This window comes from Atractosteus spatula, chromosome 19 (assembly GCF_055471065.1).
Source record: "Atractosteus spatula isolate fAtrSpa1 chromosome 19, fAtrSpa1.hap1, whole genome shotgun sequence".
Lineage (NCBI taxonomy): Eukaryota > Metazoa > Chordata > Actinopteri > Semionotiformes > Lepisosteidae > Atractosteus > Atractosteus spatula.
Window position 1 is genome coordinate 15466552 of NC_142724.1, and position 25861 is coordinate 15492412.

The 25861-nt window shown below is 37.1% G+C and overlaps 1 protein-coding gene across 5 annotated transcripts in view; it reads right to left on the reverse strand.

Moving 5' to 3' along the window:
* Positions 1-620: 620 nt before the first annotated feature.
* The window catches only part of tox2 (TOX high mobility group box family member 2), a 147093-nt gene continuing 121852 nt past the window's right edge, over positions 621-25861 (reverse strand). For 3 of the 5 annotated variants that reach the window (XM_088937264.1, XM_088937261.1, XM_088937263.1), the window contains 5 exons: positions 17753-17980; positions 10108-10188; positions 4332-4724; positions 3403-3539; positions 621-2183 (listed from right to left, as the gene is read on the reverse strand). In XM_088937264.1, the coding sequence (XP_088793390.1) occupies positions 2141-2183; positions 3403-3539; positions 4332-4724; positions 10108-10188; positions 17753-17980 (882 nt within the window). In that variant the 3' untranslated portion in view covers positions 621-2140. The remainder of the gene's footprint in view (positions 2184-3402; positions 3540-4331; positions 4725-10107; positions 10189-17752; positions 17981-25861) is intronic. The other 2 variants (XM_088937265.1, XM_088937262.1) reach the window with 1 other exon arrangement.

The following is a 25861-nucleotide window of genomic DNA, read 5'->3' on the forward strand; positions in this document are numbered from 1 at the left end:
TATGTCAAAAGTGTTACAACTACACATTAGTTGCATTAATGCAACCCTGATGTAACACAGGGCAGTGTGGTATTTATCTTTGCCCTCTCACATTCTGAGGGTCCTGGGTATTTCTCTCCATTATATTCTCCCTGTGTTAATACAAGTTTTCTCTGGGTGATCTAGGTTTGATTGGCTGTCCTAAAATTGTACCATTCTTTGTGGTTGTTGGTTGGCTTTGCACAGTGTCGAAGGGAAGAGCAGTTGTGTGCTCTTAGTCCTTCTTTGTGTTGGGCTTCCAGGACAGACTCACTGGTCTTACTCTAATCGGCTGCAAAGTTAAAGTGAGCATATTAAAAAAAGGTGGTGTTCCAGTTTTCCCCTTGTCCTTCAGCACCCACTGCATAAAAATTAACCTTCTTCATGGTTGAAGTCATCAGACGCTTCCAGGACATACCTTTGGACCTTGCTATGTCTCCTTTATTTTGTGTTTGTTGTGTTGTATAACAGTAACATTAACATAAACCAAGTATGTTCATTTTAATCTGACAGGACTCTTTAAATAGTAAGAAATGCCACACAAGAATACGTGCCATTCCATTTCTCTAGAAACACTAAAAAACAAAATTAAACACAAAACATTTATTCACTTTAAACATTTTATTACAGACAAATGAAAATAAAAGAAGCATTGTGACACAAAATGGACGCGCTGGTGCCCAAAGAAAGCCCCAGCACCAAGAGAATGCAAAAATAATAATAACCAAACAAAATTTAAAAAAGTATGCACCTTTGTAAAAACAAGCCAAAAAAAAACAGTTACTTCATAATCGTTCATAAATAGATAGGAACCAGTCAACAAAAATTAAATAGAAGTTGGGCAAATGGCTGAAAATAATATTATAATGCAATAGAACAGATAAAAAAATCTTCTCATCACTGGCTTTACAAATAAAAGAAGTACATTTGGCAGGTTTATACACAACCTCAATGTCTTCCCCCTAATAAGTTCCTTAAAACCATAAAAGTGTGCTACGGTGAATATAAAATGTATGTCTTAAAAGTAAATGCATTTTTTCCACAAAAAAGTATTCAGAAGGATGAGTTCAACACAATTCTAAAACACCTAGTAAAACTACTTGAAAACTATAAACGCACTGTTATGTTTATCTTTAGTAACATTTCACATTTAGCAATTTCACCTGTACAAGTCATGTTGGGGACTGGAATATCAACCTGACTGGGAAAGCAACTAAACATGGAGCAGAAGTCTGTTCTTTATAGACAGACCCCTCAAGACATGTGGTCTGAGAAACAAGGTGAGTCTTTTTTTTATCCAAATCCCTTCATACTGTCAGGACACTAAATCTTATATAGTCTTTTCCTGGGTAAAACGCACCAGTGAGCACAGTTTTTAATGCAAGATTTAGTGTGTTAAATCCTTCATTGAAAACATTTGCGTTAAATTCAAATTTACAAAAAATAAAGATAAAAAAATCAGGAAATACAGCTACAGTATTATGTAAAGGAAACATCTGGACTTCAAGATTCTCAATTTGATCCCTAGCAGTGATATATACAATCACACTGTGACAGATCAGAAAAACCTTGACAGGTCTATTATGATACAAAAAGCTTGATTTCTTTCTTGTTACTATTATTTCTTTTTGCAATTCAGTGCAGCACTAGTGCACTCAGTTTCTCACTGCCCTCTTACACCATGTGGCATATACAGAGCCTGCTGCGTTCAGGTGACACCAAAGCGGGCGTCGAATCTACAAGCGTTAAAGTCCCTACAGGATTTGTCCATAACAGAGCTTGTGGCAAGCAACAATGACAACAAAAAATAAATAAAACAACTGAAAAGCAATCAAAAAAAGAAGAACTTTATTGTCTTCATAGATTAAAGCTGAACGATGCCCCAAAAAATTAGGCCCATAGTTTTTTAATTTTATTTTTTAGGTTAAGAGGAGTGCTATGACTCAGGCTCTGGTTGAGGCCCGTACTTCTAAGTGCTTGGCAAAATAGGCTCACTAGTAGTCAGTCGGACTTGCTTGAAATCCTTCTAAAAAACACAACAAAAATAGAAGTTATAATGTGGATTGGAGTGGTGTTGGGGGGGGGGCTCCCTGGTGTCCTGTCTTGTAGACCTGCTTCAGCTTCAAGTGAGGTAGAGTGGCTTATCCCTTGGTATCATGCTGCTGCTGAAAAAAGAATGGGACAAAGGAATTAATGTTGACTGGGAAACATTAAATAACAGCTGCATACAGACTGAGTTATTTTAGCCTTTTTGTGGCTAACTTGGTGAACACCTTGCTGGGATCTATAGTGATCAATGGCTGTGGAGAGCTTCTTCAGCTAGGCTGCGATGTTACAAAGCCATTCACCTTTTAAATTATCCAATAAATAAAAGCAAAAAAGGCAACTGAAGGACTTCTGCACTATGGATAAATAAACACCTTGCTTCCCTGAGACACAACTTCTGTGGCATACCAGTTAAGGAAGGGTAAAATCGGCAATAGTACATGAGAAATATAAATCAACTATGCCCCTTTTTCCTCATTGCAGCACAATCTAGTAAACCTTAAAACTGTTAAGGTTGTGTACAACCTTCTTTCCATGTGTCACTTACAGCAAAGACCTTCAGCTGTTGTCTGTCTGGATGAAGTCAACAAACAGAAGTATTTTATCATCTGAACTGTTACACAAATACTGAAAATTAGTCCTTTCCCTCCCTGGGTCTTACCCAAGCAAATAAACTTCTTTCTTTGTGCTGCCAATGTATAGGAGTTTGTCTTAAGAAAGATGATTTTACAAATATCACAAATATTTTTTAAAAATGTCACAGATGTGATCAGGGATCAGATATGTTAAGTGTGTGGTAAGGATTATGAGGTTTTAGAGTGCTAAGAGTGATCTGAAGAGATGTATTACATATTCTGTGATGGACAAGACTCTGATCAAACAGGGTCACTGTAAACTTAAGGGCAGGAGTTTGTAAAAAGAGAGTTCATCATTCTGTAAGACAGTGTTTTCCAATCCTAGTTCTGGAGTATCCCAATCTCTTTTGCTTTCATTCATTTAATTCATAAAGCTGTTTAGATACTGGTGGGCAGACCATACACCTAGCACTGTGTTCATGCTCATTTCTGACCTTTCTCTTTTATTAAGAACTTGAGTAGATTTATTAATATAAAACAGTTCAATTTAAGAGCTTAAAGAGCTAGACTGACAAGGTGTGGCTGAAATGAAAACCAGAGGAGAAGATACAGAGGTTATCTCAGGACCCAGAATTAGGAAAAACACCCCAAAGATATCTGGTTGGCTGTATTGAGAAGAAATTACAATGGCCTTGTATCACTGGCCTGTTTAACTCAATTTCAGCTGCACATCTCACTCACTCCAATAAGCTTAGGCACTCACCTGCAGTGGTTGACTCCACACTCCCTATTGCAGTATTCATTGTCCCATTCTGGATTCTGTCCTCCCACTGGATTAGAGGATCCTGGAGACTGAGAGCCAACACTGTTCTGATACTCTGACTGGATGTGAGAGAAGCCCTAAGAGAAAGAGAAAAAGCTTTCCGTCAGCCTCCATAATATTTTAAAAGATCTTGTCCTTTTTTTAAAGTGGTACCAACTACACTGCATCAGCAGTACTCCCATCTCTTTACTTCAGATTTAAGTGTTCCCCTTAGCCCTCAAGCTAAAGTGTGAAATATTCTACAGCATGACAGCAGTGGTTTAAATTACACTCAGTCTGCATTTAGAACATGCAAATTGTGAACAGGTGAATGATCCAGAGCTCATGCATGCACATAACTTAACAGGAGAATGTTTTGTTGTTTATTTGCTTGTGGTATTCTGAGGAAGCTGCTGTAAAAGGTCAAAGCTGTAATGTGTATTGTCTTTATTTCTGGCTGTGCATCATTTGTTGTAACTAATATTCTACAAAGGTGCATTTGAAGTTGGTAATATATACAGTAGGACTGGTATGTCAGAAAAGATAAGATCCAAATAAAAAAAATAAAGATCTATTTGAAGAATAGGGACTGTACCAGGAAAACTGCAAAACCTGGTGTCAACAACATTCTTCAATATTTGTTCCAAACTTTAAACGGATTGTCCCAGGATACCCCTGGAAATGTTTTTTTATGTCTATGGATTTTCTCCTGGTTAAACACCTTCATAAAGCAAAATCTGTTTTCAAACCTTTTTTGTCCTGACACAGGGTAAGCGACTGAATGAGGGGCCTAAGCAATTAAAAAAGCAGAAGTGGTAACGGGAGAACCAGTTGGCACTGTGTGGCTTGCATTCACTGGGCTTGGCCTGTTTTGAACACACCAGACTTACCTGCTGGCCTGGAGGAGGTGAGTGAAGAGGAGCCTGTAGCCCCATCTGGTGGGAGATGATTGGCTGTGACTGGACCTGCTGCATGCGGATTGGCTGGTTGAGGAGGGAGGTCTGGTGCAGGGAGAGCTGTTGGTGCAGTGGTGGGCTGATCTGGAAAGTGGATGGGGGTGAGGCACTAATGCTGGGTAACATCTGGGACTGGCTCAGAGTCCTGGGCAGGCTGTGGTGTGATGGGCCACCATAGCTCTGCAGGTCTGAGAGGGGGAAGGATCCCGGGCCCAGGTACGTGGAGGAGGGCTGGTGTGGCACGCTGTACATGGGCTGTTTCGGTGGCATCATGTGCGAAGCCTGGCTTGTTTGGGCACTTTTCGTTTCCACCTGGTCGCTGTAGCTCTACAGATAAAGAAGGCAAATATAGAGAACATTTAAAAAGTTCTAGAAGGGAGACTTCTGTTCAACTCTGTAATTACATCTTTATTCACTCTGTGGAACAGCTGTTGCACTGGCTACTGTAAGTTCAAACCGACTAAGAAGTGACACAAGGCTCATGCCATTCTTTAATACATTGCTGTAAGTGACACATCCTGATACCGATGTTAAGATGCACTGCATGTTGTAAAGCACAATTTGTGCATGCATTAGATACTTCTTTTTGCTTCAATGGCATGGGACTAGACACTGAACTGAATTAATTTATCAAAGCATTTAATATGCTAAACAATTAGGACTACATATATTACTTTAAATAACATTATGAAGCCTCTTCTCCTCATTTTTTATTATCTGTCACAGTTGTTAACCAGATCTATCGATGACAGTTATCTGGTAATGGACCTCATTTGTATGAATTGTGCAAGGCCACTGATATAATCAATAGATACTGTACCTAGCTGAATGAGTGGGGGTGTGAATTTGTACGTTTGGGAGCAAGACAGGATTTTCAGGGCTGAGAATGAGTTAAATGTCAAAATAGGTCATCTGGACATTAACATTCTAAATAGTAGAAAAGTAGAAATAGTAGAAAAAGGCAATGTGCAAAATCTTAGCATCTTTCTTTTTTTCCTGTGGTGCTAGAGGAATGTGGTTAATTATGAAAATAGATATTTGCATTAGAATGCTGCATTAGTCATAAGCATCGCATGTCAACACCAGAACAAGGCTCGTGCATGTGTGAACAGATACACAGTTAAATAAGTGTTTGATAAGACAGACGCTGTTTTTTAGAATTTTGGACTGAACTGATTTACTACTGCTACTTGGTTTACAATGCCACATTCAGATAAAGTGTGGTAATCAAGCTGTATTTGTTTACCGTGGAGCACAAATTATTAAGCAGCCCTTGCATGTGATAAGACACCAGATGCATACAGAACATTTGATTAGAGAAAAAATAGCATTCAGTCAGCTTTCAATAGATTGAAATTCCCATCCCTACAGAAAATATATGTTTTAAATGCTTTAAAAGTCTATCCATACTCTACCTTAATTTTATTAACACAGCAAGAGCAACATAGAATCTGTTTCCAAATTTATATTATTCAAAAAAATTTAAATTCCTTCAAATGATTCCCATAAGGTGTACCAGTTTTATTTTTTTATTTTTTTTATTTTTCTTCACAATACTTTAAATGCCTGCCAATTTACAGAAACATCAATCACATATTTGAATTACAGATTTGACAGAATATTTAATTACGTAAAATGACAGATGAGATTCATTCTTAATAAATACTGCCCTGGGAACACGCTGATGAATAAACCATTCAGTCTGTAATCATGGCTCTTGTTTTTTGGGGTGTAGAAGATTTAAAAGAAAGAGAGAGAGTCAGAGAGGGAGGGACAGGGAAAGAAGCACAGAGATGCTGCAATTCCATTTTTTTGGGTAGCTGAAGGAAAAAGAAATGAGTTTCCAAAGTACAGTAAGGTACTGCGAGGTCTGTACAAGGAAAACTGCAAAACTGCAGTTTAAATACACAGATGTGATCACATTAAATATACAGATGTGTAATTAAATACACAGATGTGATCACTTCTTGTGAACAAGTCAAACTATTAATTTCATCAGTCTATTCTGTTTGTTGAAGCATGATCTTTTTTCACTCTTAATAACCCCCCTAAACACATATTCAACTTCATTTTGCACACTTGACTCAGAAGGTGTGATTAGGGCCCAGGACTCAAAACTGAATGATTGTGGGTCCAAATCCCCACTGGGGTGTTGCTGTTGTATCCTTGAGCAAAGTACTTCAACTGTACAATTTAAGTTACTTTGGATTAAAGCGTGATCTGAAAAATGAATAATAACTTGATCAATTACACAATCTCAGGGGGGTAAAGAGGAGTACCTGATTGATATGCTTAATGGATGTAAGAGTACTTGATATAGGACTACCTGATTGATATACTGTAGGAATACTTCCATTAATATAGGAGTACTTTGAAAACAAAGAAGCAATGGGGTCCCATTGCATATTCTCTCATATCACTGAGAATAACCAAAACAACCCAAGATACCTGCACCACATCACCAATTGATGGAAAAAGTCTAACTTTATCACCTATACTTCATCACCTGCTTTAACTCCAGACTTTGCAATACTTTTTTATTATAATAGTTTTTGTACAACATAATTGACAATATCACTACTTTACTAGTATTCTCCAACTACACCTCCTACCTGAATGCTTGTTTCTGCTGGTTCTCCTCTTTCTTGTTTTTCTCAACTGGTTTTGCATATGAAATCTCTACTGGATTCCTTTTCCCTTTTTAAGTCTTTTACTTTAAAATGTGCTTTGCCAGCAGGTGTTTTCATACCTGAGGTACCTCTTCCCAGTACAGCCCATACTGACTATGGCATACAGAAAGAACAGAAAGAAGACCCTCCCTCATCTGTGGAATTTCTGTTCTGAAAGTACTGAGGTTCAGTTTGAAAGAAAATAAATGCAATCAGGCACTCTGAGTACTTCAACATACAGTGGTTTCCTGATTTACAAAAGAAAGTATCCATTCATCCATTTTATTTATTATCAGTGCTTCTTCCTGGTAATGTTCAAGGCAATCTGGAACCCAGGCAACTGGAAGCACAGTGCCACAAGGCAGGCCTATGTGACTAACTGAATGCCAATCCATAGCAAAGGAACAGACACAACAGCACAGAGACAATTTAGAGAAAACTATTAACCTTGCCAGGCTTTGGGAGGTGGGATGAAACCAGAAAAGTCAGAGAAAACTCATGTATACATGGGGAGAACATGCAAACTCCACACAGAGTGTCCTCCAATGCAAACGTAAGTACCCAATAGCTGTCAAACAACGGTACGCAGGGGAAACAACAAATACAGTATGCCTCAGAAATATAGGGAATGTGAGGCATACAGTATGTTTTTGTTTCCCCTGTTGGCAAACTGCCCACTCCACAGTAAATTAGTTAGACAAGTAATCTGCCCACAGAGTATATTGGGTTTGCTTAGCTGGTACAGCAATAATTTTTATGTTTATATACGTGTACCATAGCCTTGGTCAATTCATATATTACCTTATTCCTTATAGATTACCTTAATGTGCACCATCAATAAATCATTTTTACACAGCACTGCACTGTGATTCCATTGATTTCGTTGGATGCTGCATTTATTTTGCTTCCAGTTTGTCTCTCAGAGCAGTAAACAACAATGCCCTGACCTTTCAACATAAATCAAGACATCATATGCTGGTAATAGGAGAGCATAGTTTCACTATTCCTTCAGCTGAGCAGATGCAGAACCGGTAGTGTTAGGCTTCACAATTAATAATGTACAGACATGAAAGAACCATGAAGGGCAAAGAAGGCCTTAATTAAATCACCTTTTTATTTTTAGGGCAGGAACATCCATAATTTCAGCATATTTATATTGTTGCATGCTGGAAGCATCCAAATGTTTGCATTTCACATCATATTACTCTGTTCATGAGTTATAACAATGGGTATTCTGAGTGTTTGCATAGCTGTGTTTGGTTGACTCTCTTTTAAACAGTCAAACATAACCAGACCATTGTAATATTTTCTAACTAGCCTCCATGTGGGATGACACACAGGCAAAGCAGGCTATGAGACACAAAAAAGAGCGTAGAGACATAGGGAAAGAGGTGATAGGACAGAAGGAACAGAAGCAGAAAAATGGGCAGCTTCATTGGAACCTCACAATCTCCAGGTAATCGGAGCATTAAAATGATTGAATACAAGTCTTAAGAAAGGGACTTTTGATTTATCTCTTTGAAAATTCCTATTTCTTATTTGTGGTATCCACCAGGCTTAAAGCAATATCTCATTTTGTTATGAATTCAATATTTTGAACATGGAAATAGGCTCCCATTTATTGAGCATCAAAGTAATAATACCCATATATAAACTACTGTAGCTTCACCACACTGGTCACCTTCCTACAGATAACATATGTGTGGTGAGCATTCTTGCACACTTTGGCTGTCCTATTTTCCTCTTTTCTTTTTGTATTGTTTGTATGGCTAAGTTGCCAGGTCGAGTTCTATTTTCCCTTGTCTGTAGAAGGCAGGACCTGATACTTACTGTATTGTAAATACCTGTAGTGTATTAGTAGTGAATGTGTGTTTTGTATTAATAAATTATTGTTTGTCCTTTTTTTACCACCTTGTTATTTCTTCGTTACCACACAGTGATACAGAAACAAAGACAACATGTGCTGAGTACTCAGTGGTGCTCATTTTTCCCTGACAACAGATAATGTATTAATTGTTACTTTTTAAAAATTGCTTGCATAGCAAGCTAGTGTCAGGATATTGATATTGATTTGATTGATTTTCTTATTTATAATTTTAACCTTTATTCAATTATTTACACCCACTAATTGATTACAACATAAATGCCAGACAAAACAATAACAAAGCACCTGTCATAAAAAAGTTAGAAATAGTGCATCTGTATATTTAATGTCTTGGGATTCCTGTTTAGACATTTTAAATTACTGTAGGAAATGATCAGGTTCAGAACAAAAGCAGAATGAAAAAATGGGTCTGAATAGTACTGTATGTCTTTAGTTTATTGTTGAATAAAATCTCTGAGATTCATATACTATGATTATGTATGGAGCATTTGCCATTGAAAGATTTGGAGAATTTGGAGAAGGTTTATCAATTTTATGACAGGAATTAATATTGATTATGTATTTTATACACTAAGTGAGTTCAAACTGTTTCACAGCAATTTACATTTTTATTTAATAAATATCAGGATTTTTTTAGCATGCTGTTTAGCAGGGTACCACACAACATACCTCTGCTCTTCTGTTTTATTACAAAGCTGAAAACAGTAATGCATCTGTGGTGAAATATTGTACAATGCACACAAGAATCTGCCTATTTTCATTCCTGGATGATTTTACAGTTTGTTATTATTCTAAGGAACTATTTCATTCCAGGTGCTAGCAGATAGAATATTTATTCCAATGCACTATTTTCAAAGCAGTAACAGCAGTAGCTGAACCTTGAGGTGTAAACATAGACCAGTGTAACTGGTGATATTTTATATCTCAATTGAAACTGGTATTAAAAGTGACTTCATGTAGGTTAATTTATACTTGTGGAATATTACAAGACTTTTATTCCTTCTGACCGGGCAGGGAGCCTAATTTTAAAGTAGCATTGTTGCAGCACATTTCACATTGGGCTGCACCCCCGTCTGGATTAGAAAGGAATTATTCATCTAATTTATCACAGTCATATCTGCACTGACCCCTGTGTATCAAAGAAACAACCTGTTACCTTGGAAACCAGACTGGCTCTGTACGCTGCCAGAGCCTTCAGGTACTCCTTCTTTGCGGCTTCTGTTTTTCTCTTGTAGGCCTGCAAAGTGAAATAAAACAACAATGATGAAGGTGAAGATCAGACTGAACATCAGCCTGGACAATAACACACTGCAAGCCATGGTCTGCCTGCACAAGCCTGGAAAATCATACATCCCAGATCCTGGTCTGCCCACACCAGCCTGGACAAACACTATCAGTCTGTACAACTATCACACAGGGCCCCCTTTACCAGCCTAGACAATGACACACTACAGGCCCAGATCCCTCCACACCACCCTTGACTATCTCCAGGATTCCATCTGCTGTCAAGTGGCACAGACTTATCGTCTCGCCAGGCTCCACCTACAGGCTACCCATTACCATTCTGGTCAAGTATAGGTTTCTTTTACATAACATACAGCAGTTCACCCTTCAGGTATTCTGAACCTCGAGGTGCTTTAAGCAGGACCGTCAGCACATATGTTGGCATGTGCATCAATCCTTTCCTTTTAGATTAACTTTAGATTGTGAATCGAAGTCTGATAAAACTAATTTAAAATGTAAAAATAAGTAATTCAGATTTATTATTTTTGGGATTTATTAAGCATTTTGAAAGCAATCTTTCAAAATAACTAAAAATCAAGACATTTCTGCCATTCTGCAGACATAGAGACTGGATATAGTTTAGATTTGAGGCTTTGTTACAAAAATAAAGATAAAAAATATATTTACAAAACTACCAAACTTTTCATTATTCTTGGACACATATCCCCACAGTCACTTTAGGGAAAAGCGACATATTCCTAGTAAAGTCTATTCATTCTTTTCCTGGGTGGTTTTTGTTTTTTCTTGAAGGGAAAAACAGTGAAAGAGGAATGAGGTAATGAGGGAAGACCTTGAAGAGGGCAGTTTTCATCTTTGATCTGCTTTTTTTTGTCTTAGAACATGGTATTAATATTTTCAAATAAAACCAGTGACCTAAAGTCTCTCCACTTAAATATTGATAGAAGCACACTGCCTTTTAATGAACTCCAAAGTACTCCCAGCCGTTTTAATTTCAAATTCATTTAACACAGCTAATGATTCACAGAACGACGGATATTTTTAAATAAATTACCATGCCTAAGGATTTCTAATTATTCCAAAGTGAGTGGATTCATTAGCAATTGAAGCTGTCAGAGTCTGGAGGTCGGGGATGTATTAAAAATAACTAAGCTGTAAGTAGCATATGTTGTGGTCGTAATCCTGACATGGGGGTGTCCCAGCAGAATTAGCTGGTAATTGTACCTTAATGAAATGTGCTTGTTTGATAACCAGTTAATTAAAGAAGACAATAACTCCAAACCCTGCTGACATGAGCCAAGCAATTAGGGGGGGAATTGTGAAAAACTTATAGGGGGGTGCCCGGTTACAGCAGGTACACTTTGGTGAAAAAACATTTTCTCTTCACCCAGCTAAACAGAAAAAAGAGAGGTCTATGAAACTGTCATGGTAGGAAAAAGGGAGTTCTTTTTTGTTAAAGCCCAAGTGACCTCTTTATGAAATTCAAGCACAGCTAGTTAGAGCGAGACCTTTGGTTTGTACTATATGTGATCGGTTTAGAGAGTCCTGTATCTCAGCACTGCATGGTGCTCCCCTCCCTTTTCATTGCCCACTTTATACTGTGCTGTGTCCACCAGTGCACTGCTGCAGTATCTAGTCCATCTCAGTCCTGCAGAATGTTTCCTGCCCTGTCGCAGTGAGACATAAATAATACAAAAACACCCTGAAACCTGATCCCCAGGGAATTTATGTGCTTAAAAAAATAAAATGATACAAAGGTCTTGAAAAAGTGCTTATTAATATTATGAATGGAGAAAACAATTGCACTGAGGAAAAGGTAAAACAAAATAATGAGCCTTTTATTACCCTTTTATAGAGTACATGAAAATGCATATTTACTGTCTTAGGTGGCACATATTTTTTTCCTAATTCAATTTCAGGAAATTTAAATCATAAAAAAACTTTTAAATAATTACTTGGTGAGACCAAATCTATCTAAAATCATTAACACAAAGTCCACCAGGGATAGATTACCTCATTAATTAAACAAAATATTCAAAAGTCTGAGCAAATATTCTGCTTTGCAATTCAATATATGAATTATGATATGAATATAGCAGTACCTAGCAGTTTTGTCAGTTATTATTAATAATACATATTGTATATTTAAAAAGTAAAAGTACAACATGATACCTGAATACTGATACAACAAAAATGGTAAAATAAATATAAAGCTCTGAATTCTCATTATAATGCAGAGTCATTTCACTCTTCATTGATCTCTATTTTACTGTACGGCCATGCTAAGGATTTTTTAAGGCACTGAGTGAAACACACTTTGACATAATCCACTGCGTCAGAATTTTATCAACAGTTTCATTCTTCAGTTTTTATTGTTAATCTAACTCAGAGTAACAGATCTGCCAGAGAAAACAACACAGCAGAAATTAACAGTGTAATTATTTTTCAGGAGTAGAAAATACTTTTTGTGCCTTTTTGTGTCTCTGTGGGGAGTGAGAGGCACAGCATTTGGTGGGGGATTCGGTTTGACCCTGAGCTCATAGTGCTTTCTGTAGCAGGATCCTCTGCTGAAGACCAGTACATTTTTATGGTTACCTCTCAGATCTATGCCTTCTTGTAAAGGATATGAAATTGCCTGGATGGAGTCCCAAGGCAAATGGTGCTCTAATGAGGGATGTGTAGCTGTTGTCAAACATATAGAGCTTTTCAGAGGATATTAACCAGACATACAGTAGGTCTAGCACTAGATGGTAAATTGAATAAGCAAGTACAGCCACCCAATTAGGAACTTGGATTCTTCACATGGGGAGAATGAGAAAGTACAGACTGGATCTTCTGACCCAGCCATTTATCAAGATGTTCATTTTTTCACACAAGACAAACTCTGTCACCACACGGGGAAGTCACAGGGGTTGGTGTTTCTCTTGAAGCCAAGAGAGCTCTATCTGGCTAATCCCAGCCCTTCCTCTAGTGGTGCTGAGCCAGTTGTGTGCCGCTCCAGAATCCTGAGAATAGCCTAGTGACATGGCCCTGGCTTGACCCCACAATGTCTGAAGCACTTTTGCTAGGTCAGCCACGTATGAGGCTTAGATAGCAGCTCTGTGAATTTAAATTAAATTCTTCTTAAAATACATACAGGTGAAACAGCGCTATATAAAGTATGTATATATGATGTCAAATACAAGACCCCAACATACAACAGTATCAATTTAAGAGCATATAAACACCAACACCTTTCCTTTCCTTAAGCCTTTAGCTGTTCCATATACTTAGCCTTGAACAAGGGCTGTACCTACAGATAAGCTGTTATGCATTTAATTCATTAATACATAATACACATAATACATTCCGTTGATTCTCCCTTCAGGTATATGGAATTATATTTTAAAAGATTTCCTGCTTTTTCTCCTCATCGAGTGTGATCACAGATCCCAGCACCACATCCTGAGGAAATGCACAAGCCCGGACTCAAAGGGGTTAACGCAGGGCTTATAAGCCATTATAGCAGCATTCCCTCTTCATTACAGCACTGATGCTCCCTCATCTCAATAGTCCATCCTTCACTGCACTCATGAATCATTTCCATTTCCAGCCATTTGAAGAAATGAGCTAGAACCCTCTTTGAGTAAATATGACATTGTCTCTTCTTTTCAGAGCTTGCAGCCATCAGCATCCTAGCGCAAGGGAAAATGGCATTAATTATTATACTATGTTTTCAAAATGATTGTTATTATTATCTTTATATCAGGAATACATTTCAATTTATAGCTATGTGAAAAAAGCCCATTTTATAGATACAGTATTACAAAATATTTGATAAAATGAACAAAAATCATCCTTGAAAGAAAATAAGAATTCCTAAAGAATAAGCAAAACTGAGGTTCCTGTATTTCAAGTTACATGTATTCCAAGGTCTTAATCTCTTACAGGCATACCTAGTTGTTTTATTTACCATCTTGTACAAATACATTTCCCCAAAACACTTTTCATGTATTTTTAAGCTCGAAATAAATATCAGATACATATCAATATTGTTCTGGTAATAATGTGTAATCAAGATAACTGCTCTGCTTTTTAATTTTTTTTTATTTTACAAGAGATTTGTTAATACATTCCTGCTAATAGTTATTTGAATAAAAGAAAAAAGGGCATGCATTATTTTAATACAAGGGCACATACAAAAACAATCAATGTTAACTATTGCTCATTGTAATATGGATGTAAGATTTGTTACTCCGAAATCAGTTCAGAAAAGGCATCTGATTATTAGACAGGAAGCGCAAATCATTCTAATGTTCCTGAGAAGTTGTACAATAAGAATAGGAGATCTGAAGAGTACAATAACAGCTAAGAAGAGGCTGTCAGCCCATCAGTTTCTAACACAATATTAGCTTCAGGCCAACAGCAGGCACTTATTAAATGATCTCAAGGTCTTTCTCATGCTTTTTAAAGCTTACAAATTTCATCAGGTAAAGTGGTATCTGACAATGTAAAAAATGTTATATCCTGCATTTAGGATAATGCCTAAGCACATTTGCCATGTTCACATTTTTATAAACTTAACAGACTCTGCATACTCTACTGTGTCTGCTTTATTTAAATTCACACCAACTGGTTAGATTGGGCTCAAGAATCTAAAACACACATGAGATATTATTATTTAATACTGTAGCAAATCTTATATACATTTAAAGGTTTAACAATATCAAATAATAATAATAAAAAGTGAAGGCTCACTCTCCTTTTCTGTTCTTTCAAAGAGAAATAACATATACTAATTTTAATAAAATAAGGTTTTACAATTTTAATTTTTTTAAATTAAATTTTCACCCTAAAATTTCAAGGGGATTATTGGCACACTTTTAATAAAGAAACCAAAAGCTATAGTTTAAATCCCCACACCTTTATCAGCTAAACACACACTCTGCTCTGGGTGATGGCTCTCATCTATGTGAATATGTCTTTCAACCCACTGTTCTAACATCAATAGTTGTCACCTTGACCACAGAGCAATTGAGGTCATGAATGAAACTTGCAAAAAGCATGCAGGGGCTGTTTTTATCGGGTAACAGTGTTAAGTTAGAGCAGTGTGCATGTGGTTTCTGTAGCTTGCACTGTTATTAGTATAAAAAAGAAACATAATTTCTCAAAACACAGAGACTAACAAATTCATATTTTCAACTTTTTCAGAAAAAAAAATTAATTAAACCAAACCAATAAGTATTTATCTCCACAATGCAAAAGAAAAGGGACTGCTGATTTAGCATAGGAATTATAGTGTGGGTGCTGAAGTTTTACTATCAATACTGCTGCCTTTGGCTACAATTTAAAATATTTTTTGATTTACACTGTAAGTCTTTTCTTCCTGTTCCAGGTTGTTCTTTATAAATCCAATGTTTAAATCACTGTTACTTATTTTTCCCATGATAATGTGCAATTTCTGACAAAGACCTATGGCTGTATAAATTGCATATCATCTTGCATTTATATTTATACTTGCTGAACTCAAATGTCAATGACAAGAAATCAAAAAGAACTGCTATTATAAATATTCACCAGTTAGGAAACAACATGCTTAAACTATGCAATTAGCCTTGAATAAGAAGCTGGTCCTATTATTTGCGGAGGTTATGTGCTGACTTAGCATGCTGATATTCTACGGCAGAGAAAGTATATTCGTGCAGAGAGTGAATTCAAACCCCCTCCCCCCCCCCCCTCCCCGAACTTAAGGGGTTAAGGAACAAAAACAATAACAGCACTTCCTGAACAGGTGTCCTTGGGGCGAATTCAAGGACGAGGCAATTGCTAATCTTGTATTCCTCAGCATGATCAAATCGCCAGGCAACAGATATAAATAAAAAGACAGGAAATGAGGAATTCGCATTCGAGGGTGTCAGGGAACAAAATGAAGATTCATTGTGAAGAGCCGGCTGAGGGGAGGCCAAATTAACGACACAACCACAGCCACAACCAAGCAGTAATATCAGACTGGGGGACATTCACTTTGAAAATTAAAACCAAGGATTAACACAACCACTACACCTTGTCAGGAAGTTCAATTGTTTTATTTCCCAGTGCAATCTGTTGATCAAAAAGAACAGAACATACCAAACACCTACACCCTTTTGTCTCTCTGCCTGTACCTTTTTCTATACCTCCCTGCCTATTTAATCTACCCCATCTATCTGGTACTCTGTATTTAGACATGTATAACTAGGTATTGCACCTGTTTTTAACAATAATTAAGAGAAAATGAAAAGTTTTACACAACTTATAATGAGAGCCCAGGGATACTTTTTTCCCCTTTCAGAGGTGTCCAATAAACAATTACGCTAAAATACAGAGCTACTTCATTAGATTTCCACACATACTTTCATTTAAGCTTAATGCAAAAGAGCTGGTAGTTGGTCTAAAAATGGGATACAGTAAGCCTAACTTTTTTGGCTGAAAATGTAATGAAATTTTGGAGTCAGCATGTGCTGGCTACTAATGTTTTTTCTGACGTATTCTAAAGTTGTCACAGCAAGGAAGTGATGTACAGCCATTTCAGTAAGGACAGTGGAACTTGTTTAGGGTAGTCACTAACTTCCATACTGCAAGTATTCTTAAATGTGGTCCCTAAGACATTTGCTCAGAATATCTTACTGATAAACAGAGAAAATCCTGACCTCAGGGACAGATGTTAGGCGTTGCAGCTATAGCTGAATTTCACAGAAATAAGTAAAAAAATAGATGAGTGCAGCTCCATCACTGTTGGGATTTAATCATGATCATTCTTGTACTTGGACTCAAGCTCAAGAGATACAGCCCTGCTCCCCATAGGGTGGGGATTTCCACCATACCAACAGTCTCTCATGGTGTAGTTTCACAGAAGTTTGTGCTATCACCTGCTGTAACAGGATCTGTGCCACTGAGTCATGGTAAGTACATGCAGACAGAGCTGGGTTATTCTGTTTAACACCTTACAGAAGTCAAGAGTCCACTGTTTCAAAGGACATGAGAGGGGCCTGCAATTTTAGAATGTTTGTATTTCATCCACATACAAAACTAGATTCTCAAAAGACTAAATACAGAGTCATCTTAAACCTTTAATTTAGTTGAGTTTGCTTAACGCATCGCATAGAAATACAGTACACTGAAACCCCAAATGAACAGTAAGCAACATGTAACGGCCTCATTTTCCGTTCATAAGGTGTGGTAAAGGTGGTAGCTGTTGAAGCAGAGTTTCCACATCACAGTATCTTTAAAGATGCTAGGTGACACTGTGGCTGGTAAGTAAAAATCTATAAACACTTTTATTTTGTTTGGCTTCAAACAGATAGGAGTCACATGCAATGAAGAGCCAAATGAGCAAATGTCAAAGTTATTCCCCAGAAAAGGGATGTGCTGGCAATAGTTTATACATCCTGCAGAGATTCTGCCCACTCCTAGATGCAGCACACACAACCACTCCAAACACAAAAAGCTCCATTCTGGTTGCCTACTGCGCTCTGCTCTTAGGGCGAAGGTGGCTCTTTATAGAAAATGTGCCGATATCACATACAGTAAGGGGTTCTCACCTGTTTCTGCTCCTCCCCCAGGCTGTCCCACATGGAGGCCACGATCTTGGAGACGTCTCCAAAGGTGGCGTTGGGGTTCTGGCCCTTGATGGCGGCCTGCGTGTCCCTGAAGAAGAGTGCATAAGCCGAGACTGGCTTCTGTGGCTCATTGGGATCCTTCTTCTTCTTTTTCTTCTGTGGTTTGGGCTTCTTGATCATCTCTGATGATGGCCTTTTCTCTCCAGTAATCTGGAAGGCATACAGGACCTTTAGATTTGAAGGAAATCTTGCTAAGAGCCTCATGTTTAGTTACTGGAAAAATATGTTTTAAAAACTCTTTTGTCTTAAAGCTGGAGCTGAAACAATTATTTGATTTATCACATTCAGTTTTGCAGGAGATAAAATGAATCACTGGGGAAAATCTGCACAGTGATTTTCCTGTTAGTCAGGTGTCAGGTTATTCTAATCATGCACCGAAGTGGAAATGACTATTTTAGTTAAAGAATGTTTTGCATACAGTATGGTTAAACCTAATAAAAATGTTTCACAACAATGATTATGTAAAGAATTCTTGTGTCTTTTCTCAGTGGGTTGATCAATCAACTCATGTTCTTGCAGTAGGTCTTGAATTGAATGGTTTAAAACAACTCAAGACATACAGTACAGAAGCACTCTTTACTGAAAACACATTAAAAATCTAATAATCATGCCACACAGCTCTACTTGCAACAACAATAGTCAGAGTAATAAAGAATCTTATTTTATAATAGCTAACCTTGAAAACCGTGTTTTATTTTAGTGAAAATTAAATTCTCTAACTTTCTGAAGATGCTCAGGCATGTTTAATGAGAACATCTGCCAAGGAAAGACAAGTTTAAAAGTACTGGTAATAGTAATAGGTAATGTGAAATATGTAGAGGATACATTTACAGTATCTCAGGATCCAGTACATAACATCTGGAGGATATTTAGTTAAAAATAAATATCAGACAATAACAAAAAAAACAATCATCATTTTCAAGCTCCAGAAAAGTAAGTGATTCCATGTTGACAAGCAGTCAAGTGGGAAGGATTGAAGAGGACAGTAATGGGAAGAGAGAACAGGCTGCCAAGAAGGCCTTTAAACCTCACAGCCTTGTGTAAATGCTAAGATATCAACTCTTCTTATGAAACAGCTTAAGACAAGGAGCTGCAACTGACTGCCAAGCAACTATAACATTAGGCATTAGAGCAATGTTTTCTCTCATAAACCACTGCCTCATAATCATTGTTTAACACCTGTGGGGCTGGGCTTTTTCACAGAGTACGTGCTCTGCAGGGACTGAGGCTTTCAAAGGGTCAGAAACTTCACTCCCCACCTTTTGATGTGAAAAGGGTTGATATGGGCAGTCTAGTCCCCATTTCCTTTAATTTACTTTATGATTGTTTTAGGAGTTTCATGTAGTATTTACCCTCTGAAGGTTCTATAACACCTCTTTACTGTCTTGAAACTATTAATTTTATTGTAGGCGGTTGTAAATGCAGCACCTTTATTTTCAGCAAATTTTAATATAAATTTCCCACAATCAAATCACATTCAGGGGACTAAAAAGGAAAACCATGGGTATTTTTATACCCTGTTTGTTGCACAGTAGAACAGATTTCACAGTGATTAGTGATGCTCAGAGACTTTCTCATAAGTGATGTAAATGTATACGATAACAAGCATATTCAAACAAATTCTAAATGCACACTGATTAATGCATTCAGCCATAAACTGACATATTTGTTTCTAAGACAATGACTAACTGCATCTCTGAATATTTCGAAGCACGGTTCACATGAATATCAAATGTTCTGTGACCTTTTTACCCCACAAAGTCTGCATTAAATTTTATAATTCAAAGTCTCAGGGGCAAAAAACTCAATTCAGAACATTACATTGTCATGATGCATATTTTGCTGAGCAGTGATGCTAAATCTCTGAGCTCACATTACACTCAGTACAATAAACCATATTATTTAGGCTGAAAAACAAACAGCAAGAGGCACAGAATGGTGATGCATGCGAACACGGTTTAAAGGTAACTAGTTTCTTGCAAGTACATTGTCTCACTACACAAATGGTCTCTTTTATGTATTAATTGCATCCAGGAAGCTGTGTAAACATTGTGTTTCACTGGATCTCTGATAGCTGAAGCAATTCTTCATTTTGCCATATCCACTGTTTTGCAGCTTTATATTTTTATTTTTGCTTAAAGCAAATCATGAATGCATATCATCTATAGTTTATCTATAAACATTCACATTTGATTAAGACAAAGCAAATGTTCCTTTTGTAAGACCTGTTTTATGTGGTGATGCCACCAAAAACCGTGTGTTGTTTATCCTGGTTTACCATTACCTTGGGGTTACTAAACCACACAGTCAGGATAATTTTGCTCTATCCATTCTGTCAATGTTCAGAAATGTTGAAAGAGAGGGATCTATCCTGGTATGTTTCTTTCCTTTTTTTATGTACATGTCAGGAATTTACAGTATGTTTGAATACAGTATATGAGCTTTAAATAACAATCCAGATCAAAATTTATTATGAGATTATATATAATTCAATAATACAAACTCACTCTGAAATCAGATGTTCATATATCCACAGTGCATATTTACATTTTGTTATAAACTTAAAAACATTACTTTCTGCACAATATATATTTTTAATTAAGGCAAGATCGATGGGGAAAATGGAGAAATATACAAATGGGATATGGTTTCTGAATGAAATAAAAAGGTCGTGCTGTATTTAAAGCTTAAATTATATTTTGAAAGAGAAGTAACATAACGTGCTGAGTGATATTTTATGGAAATTACTTTTACTGTTGCTGAGCAGAGCTAAAAGAGCATACAAACCATTTCTAGAGAAAGTCAAATCAAATATTTAGTGAAAAATTGATTGTTTAATGCTGCTGGATTGCAGTGTCTTCTTTTACATCCCATTAGAATCAGTGCTACATGAGTTGATATCTGAAGCAAGCTTTCAAATCTGTTTCGTTTCTAAAACACTGAAATATTCTAAAAAGAAACCATTTGCATTATTTAAAAGAGAGGGAAATGAAAATGAAATGGTTGATACAGAAGTGCACACGCACACAGACAGAAACTGTCAGCATAATAGCTTGTATAGAAAAATAATTCTGTTTAAACTAACTGTTAACTTGATGTTCTTTCAAAATAAGAAGCATCTACCTGCCTAGAGCACAGCTGATGTGCGTATAGCTTGGGATCCTGTTCATCAAGATAACTTTTATGTCTTTGGAAAACTGCATTTCGTAGGAGCAGGATCAAACTGGCAAACATTATTTTGTTGTCATTTATAATACAGCAATGAGGCCAATTCCCAGAGTTTTGTGTATTCCCTGTATGTGTTATGTTGCCACTCTAGGGGATCCAAACATGATCCCAGAGAGAAAATGTTACAATATAAAACACTATATCCACACCTCTTTAGGTGCCTTTCACAGAAAATGAGTCCAGTAAACAAAGTTTAGACCCTCCTGTTCAGATTTCAGAACTGAGCCTGGTCCCTTTACAGAAAGAACAGGAGCAAAACCTCTATCATAGCATAAACAGACTCCTAATCCTTCTGCAGAATTATTATCATGATAGGTATCTTGATCTCCTAATTCATTGCTTTCTTTTTCCCATTTAATAGATGAAGGAGTTACTGTGCTCCATGGGTTTTTACTGTTATCCATGTTATTAAAAACAGAATACCAAGATCTACAGCAGAACACACCAAGCCATTATTTTGGAAGCTCTGCTACTCTGTGGCACATACTGATCTGCATTCCCAAACCTGCAGCCAAAGAAAATGCCATCCTCCCGCCCTGTGTTGTTGCCATCATTCCCACATTGACAAATAAATGAATCATTTGCATATCAACGGCCAATCACACCAACTTCTTGTCAGCTTTACAGACTTGCTCCACACAGTTTCTTCCTGGGTGATGAAAACCAATTCACCTGTAGGATAAATACTCAAAACACAGCAACTACAGCCTGGCAGAACAGACTGCCACAGTCTGTTTTTATCAAACTTTCAATAGCATACTTGCTGTGTTAAGGCATTTCCTTCCTAACAAAGCATAGAAGTCCAGATATTCAAACCTTCTCAAATTATTTTCTCCTAGTATGATGCGGTTTCCTTAAATACATATACCATTAAATATTTTTAGCTGGAAGAAACTGGAAGAATACACTAGCCTAGATTTACATACATCTTTTAAGCTTTTTCATCAACAATAATATTAAATATATTAAAGAGGAAGCACCACAGAAGTGATATATAAAAAATATATTTTTATGTATTTTATATATAAGTATAAACATTTGATACTGAATGCAGCATTTTTATAGTTCTGACTTTATAGTTCTGAAGTTTCTTGGAACGACTTTTCAGAAAGCTAAGAACATTGCAGATAAAGTTGCTCCTCTTTAGGAAGCCTACCTGCCTATCTCTGAAGTGAATTAATTAGATAGGTAATTTCCCCACTATTTACTCACAAGGAAATTTGTGCCAGTTATCATTATGTTTTTTTGGACAAAATAATTTTAGTTAGAGGTAAGTAGGACTTTTTAGAAAATATGAGGTTATTGATTTCTTCGACACCCGAAGAAAGCTCCACAACCGAAACGTTATGTTTCCTTTCTTCTCTTTTCTTCTGTGTTTCTGTCCATCTTTAATCTCCCTGTCTATCTCTGTCTTGTTCTGTCTCTGTCTACCTCTCTGTCTCTCCCAGAAATTAATAGAAAAAAATAGAAAGAAAGATGAACTTCATGCTGTTTCCATTTCTCCCACTAGTAATATCTTTTTTTCTTCAGACTGTGCAGTTTCATTAAAAAATAATCAGTTCCCAGTTTTATGCAATGAGGCAAAAAGTGTTTGAAACGACATCTGTTCCTTCTTGCTTTGATGTGAACGCTGAATAAATTGAAAGGTGCTGGATGGAATGACACTGAAAGGCAAAATAATCTCTGGCAATAATCATTTGTATTTATACATTGCAAAGCATATCACTACATGACATCTGTCAGGAAAAAAGGCAATTTTCTTGAAAATATGACACTTGATTTTTGCAAGCAGAATTGTATATGCATATATGTACTGTACACAGATGATGAGAAATTTTCAAGTATTCTAAGAGTTAGGATTCCTAAAACAAAACAAAGCTCATATTTTTACATCATTTTAAAAAAAGAAAAAAACAGTAAGATTTATATTTTCCACTGTTTTTGAGTGTTCTTTACCATATTGCAAATTATTAGAAAAATTAAACCTATAGGAAATATGAAATATAACCTCCAAAGTGCAGTAGCCCCCTCCCATGGAGTGGTGGCTCTGTGGCTAAGGATCTGTGCCTGTGGCTAGAAGGTTGCTGGCTCAAATCCTGCAGCTGGCAGAGAAATCCTACTCTGTTGGGCCCCTGAGTAAGACTCACCTGTTCCAGGTGTGCTGTACAATGGCTGACCCTGTACTCTGACACCAAGCTTCTCTCCCTGTCTATGTCTCATGGAGAGCAAGGTGGGGTATGTGAAAAGATGAATTCCTAATGCAAGAAATTGTATAGGGCTAATAAAGTGATGTTATGTTATATAATTTGTGAAGTGTGATTTGACATTTTAAATGTTTCCCTTTTTAGTAATGCTGGTTGCTGCCTTCACACTAGATAAACAACAATGAAACACAACTCAAACAGAGCAATAAAGACATCTCAAGGTAAGCAACATCAGAGCTGCAACTTCCAAGTAGTTCATCCAAGTTTGGTTCCTCCTGTTCCACTGTTCATAAGCGATACATTGTACATTTTTAAAATCATCTTAATTAAACTAATTTACCCAAGAACAAAGATGGCATCCAGACTAGGTTTTTTCCACAGCTCCTCACCTTCACTTCTTACTGGTTCTGTTGCTCAGCTTCTCTTAGCTAACAGATGTTCACACTGTCTAATACTGACACCGTGTCACTCAGATTAACAGGAACCTCCCAAATAGCTGTTTATCATCACTGCAGGTAAACTGAGGAGAAACTCTGTCCACATTTTAACTCAGCACTACTAGCTTCTACTCTACTTAACTGTGGTCGATCAAGCACAATAAATAATTTTTAAAAGCTTTGTAAAACCAGTATTAGCGCTTTCTTGAAATATGGGAACCACTAGCTAAAGATGCCACTATGACTACAGAATCCTTACTTGCAGTTGGGTTTTAATTGGATACCCATTATTCCTCGACTGCGTGACCGATAAAGAATGTGATTTAGTGCCAGGCAGTGCAGTACAGTCCCTTCCCTTCAAGTAATCAATTGACTGTTTTGGAAATGATGACAGGAAGACTTCTGAACACACTCCCTGTGATAATGAAGGGTTTTGAATAGATCGCATTTTATTACAAGACTCACATGTATTTTGACAGCTGAAGCACTGTATTGCTATTAAAGAAAACGGGATGAGAAACTAGTTCCTCCCAGTTGAGAGGAGCTAGGATAATTGGATTTTGAGCAGCATGGAAAAATAAAATAAATCAAAATAAAATCAAAAGATTTTCACAACGGATAGTGCAGAACTGATCATGAAAAAGCCACTTAATGGTGAAACTCTTCTACGGTGCCATCAAGAAAAGCTTAACTGTGGCTTTAAGAGCACTAAAATGGGTCTAGCAGAAAGAAAGCAAACCACCAGAAAGGATCGAACCAATGACATCCAGGGCACCAAGTAAATTCTTAATGACAGCAGTCACATGAGGTGACCACTAGATGGCAGTGTTCCCATAGCCCTCTCCAGTAGTAAAAGGAACAACACTTTAGCTTAGCTGCATTGCAGGTACTTTAAAACAGACTGTCAAAACAGCAGCAAAGGGCTGGGTTTGCATAAGGAATATTTTGTAGCTCAATCATTTTATGCAAAGTTCCTAGCAAGAAGGTCCCCAGAACAATTTACTTTGAAAGAAAAAAAACGGTTGTATACTACACAAGAGGCATAGAAGCTAAGATTTCCATGAAGCTATTAGACTTCTTGCCTTTATATCTATGAAAGACTAACTTTTGGATTTGTTAAAAAAGTACATGCTCGAGTGGTGGCATGCTTTCTGACCGGTTGAACGCTGCCTACAGAAGCCAACTATAACTGAAGAAGATATCTTTACTTTTAGCGGTAAAGCTTTCTGTCTGTGCTCCTCACTAATGGAAATGGCTCACTCTTCCACAGAAGGCTCTTATCCACAATGTAGATTTTAAAAAACACCAGAAATGAGCAGAAGAAGTATGAAGTAAGGTATGAAATGAATGATTGTTACCTTGGGTAAATTTTCTAATTAAATAAATCCTTGACAAATACAAGCTGAATAACAAATAAACCAGTGCATAGACAATGTGTCCCACCCATTTCCCCAAAAAACAAACAAATAATGGCACTCTTTTTGTTTGTGCTTTTCAAAATAGGCACTTGTTTAAAGCATAACCAATTACAAGAGGAGGAGATACAATGAAATGTCATAAGGAAATGCAAGCACACAGCCTTTGAGAACCCAAGAATAAAGCTCACCCCACCAGCAACACAATGACAAGGACACAGCTGCCAGGACACTGAAATATCCTGTGGAAAGGAAGAATCTTAGTAGATTCTGTTACGTTTCCAGCTTCTCATATGGCCCCTTTGAGAAGGAGTAGACCTTTCCAAAATACCTGACCACTCACCTGTCTCGTTCAGTCCTTGCATTCTTTGTTTTTCTCTATTTTAGAAAGTTTAGTCATTTTCCTATTTCTCAGTATTTCTGGAAGTACTCAACGCTTTTTCCTTGTCTCGTTTTGTCTCATTTCTCCTGGCTTTTGGATTGCTCTTCACCCTGGACCTAGATTCTTGGATTTCGCTTTTCGGCTTGTTGTTTTGGTTTACGCTTGTATTGGTTTTCGGACTCTTCGGCTTTCTGGCTCGCTGGTTTACAACTTAGGTTTGTGCTTTGGTACTTTTGCTGGTGTTAATCATTTGGTTTTGAACTTTTGGACTGGATTCTGGTTTACAGCTTTAGAACACGGTTTCACTACTCTGCACAGGATCCTTCACGATCTACCTGGCTACCGTAACACATTCTTTCTGATGT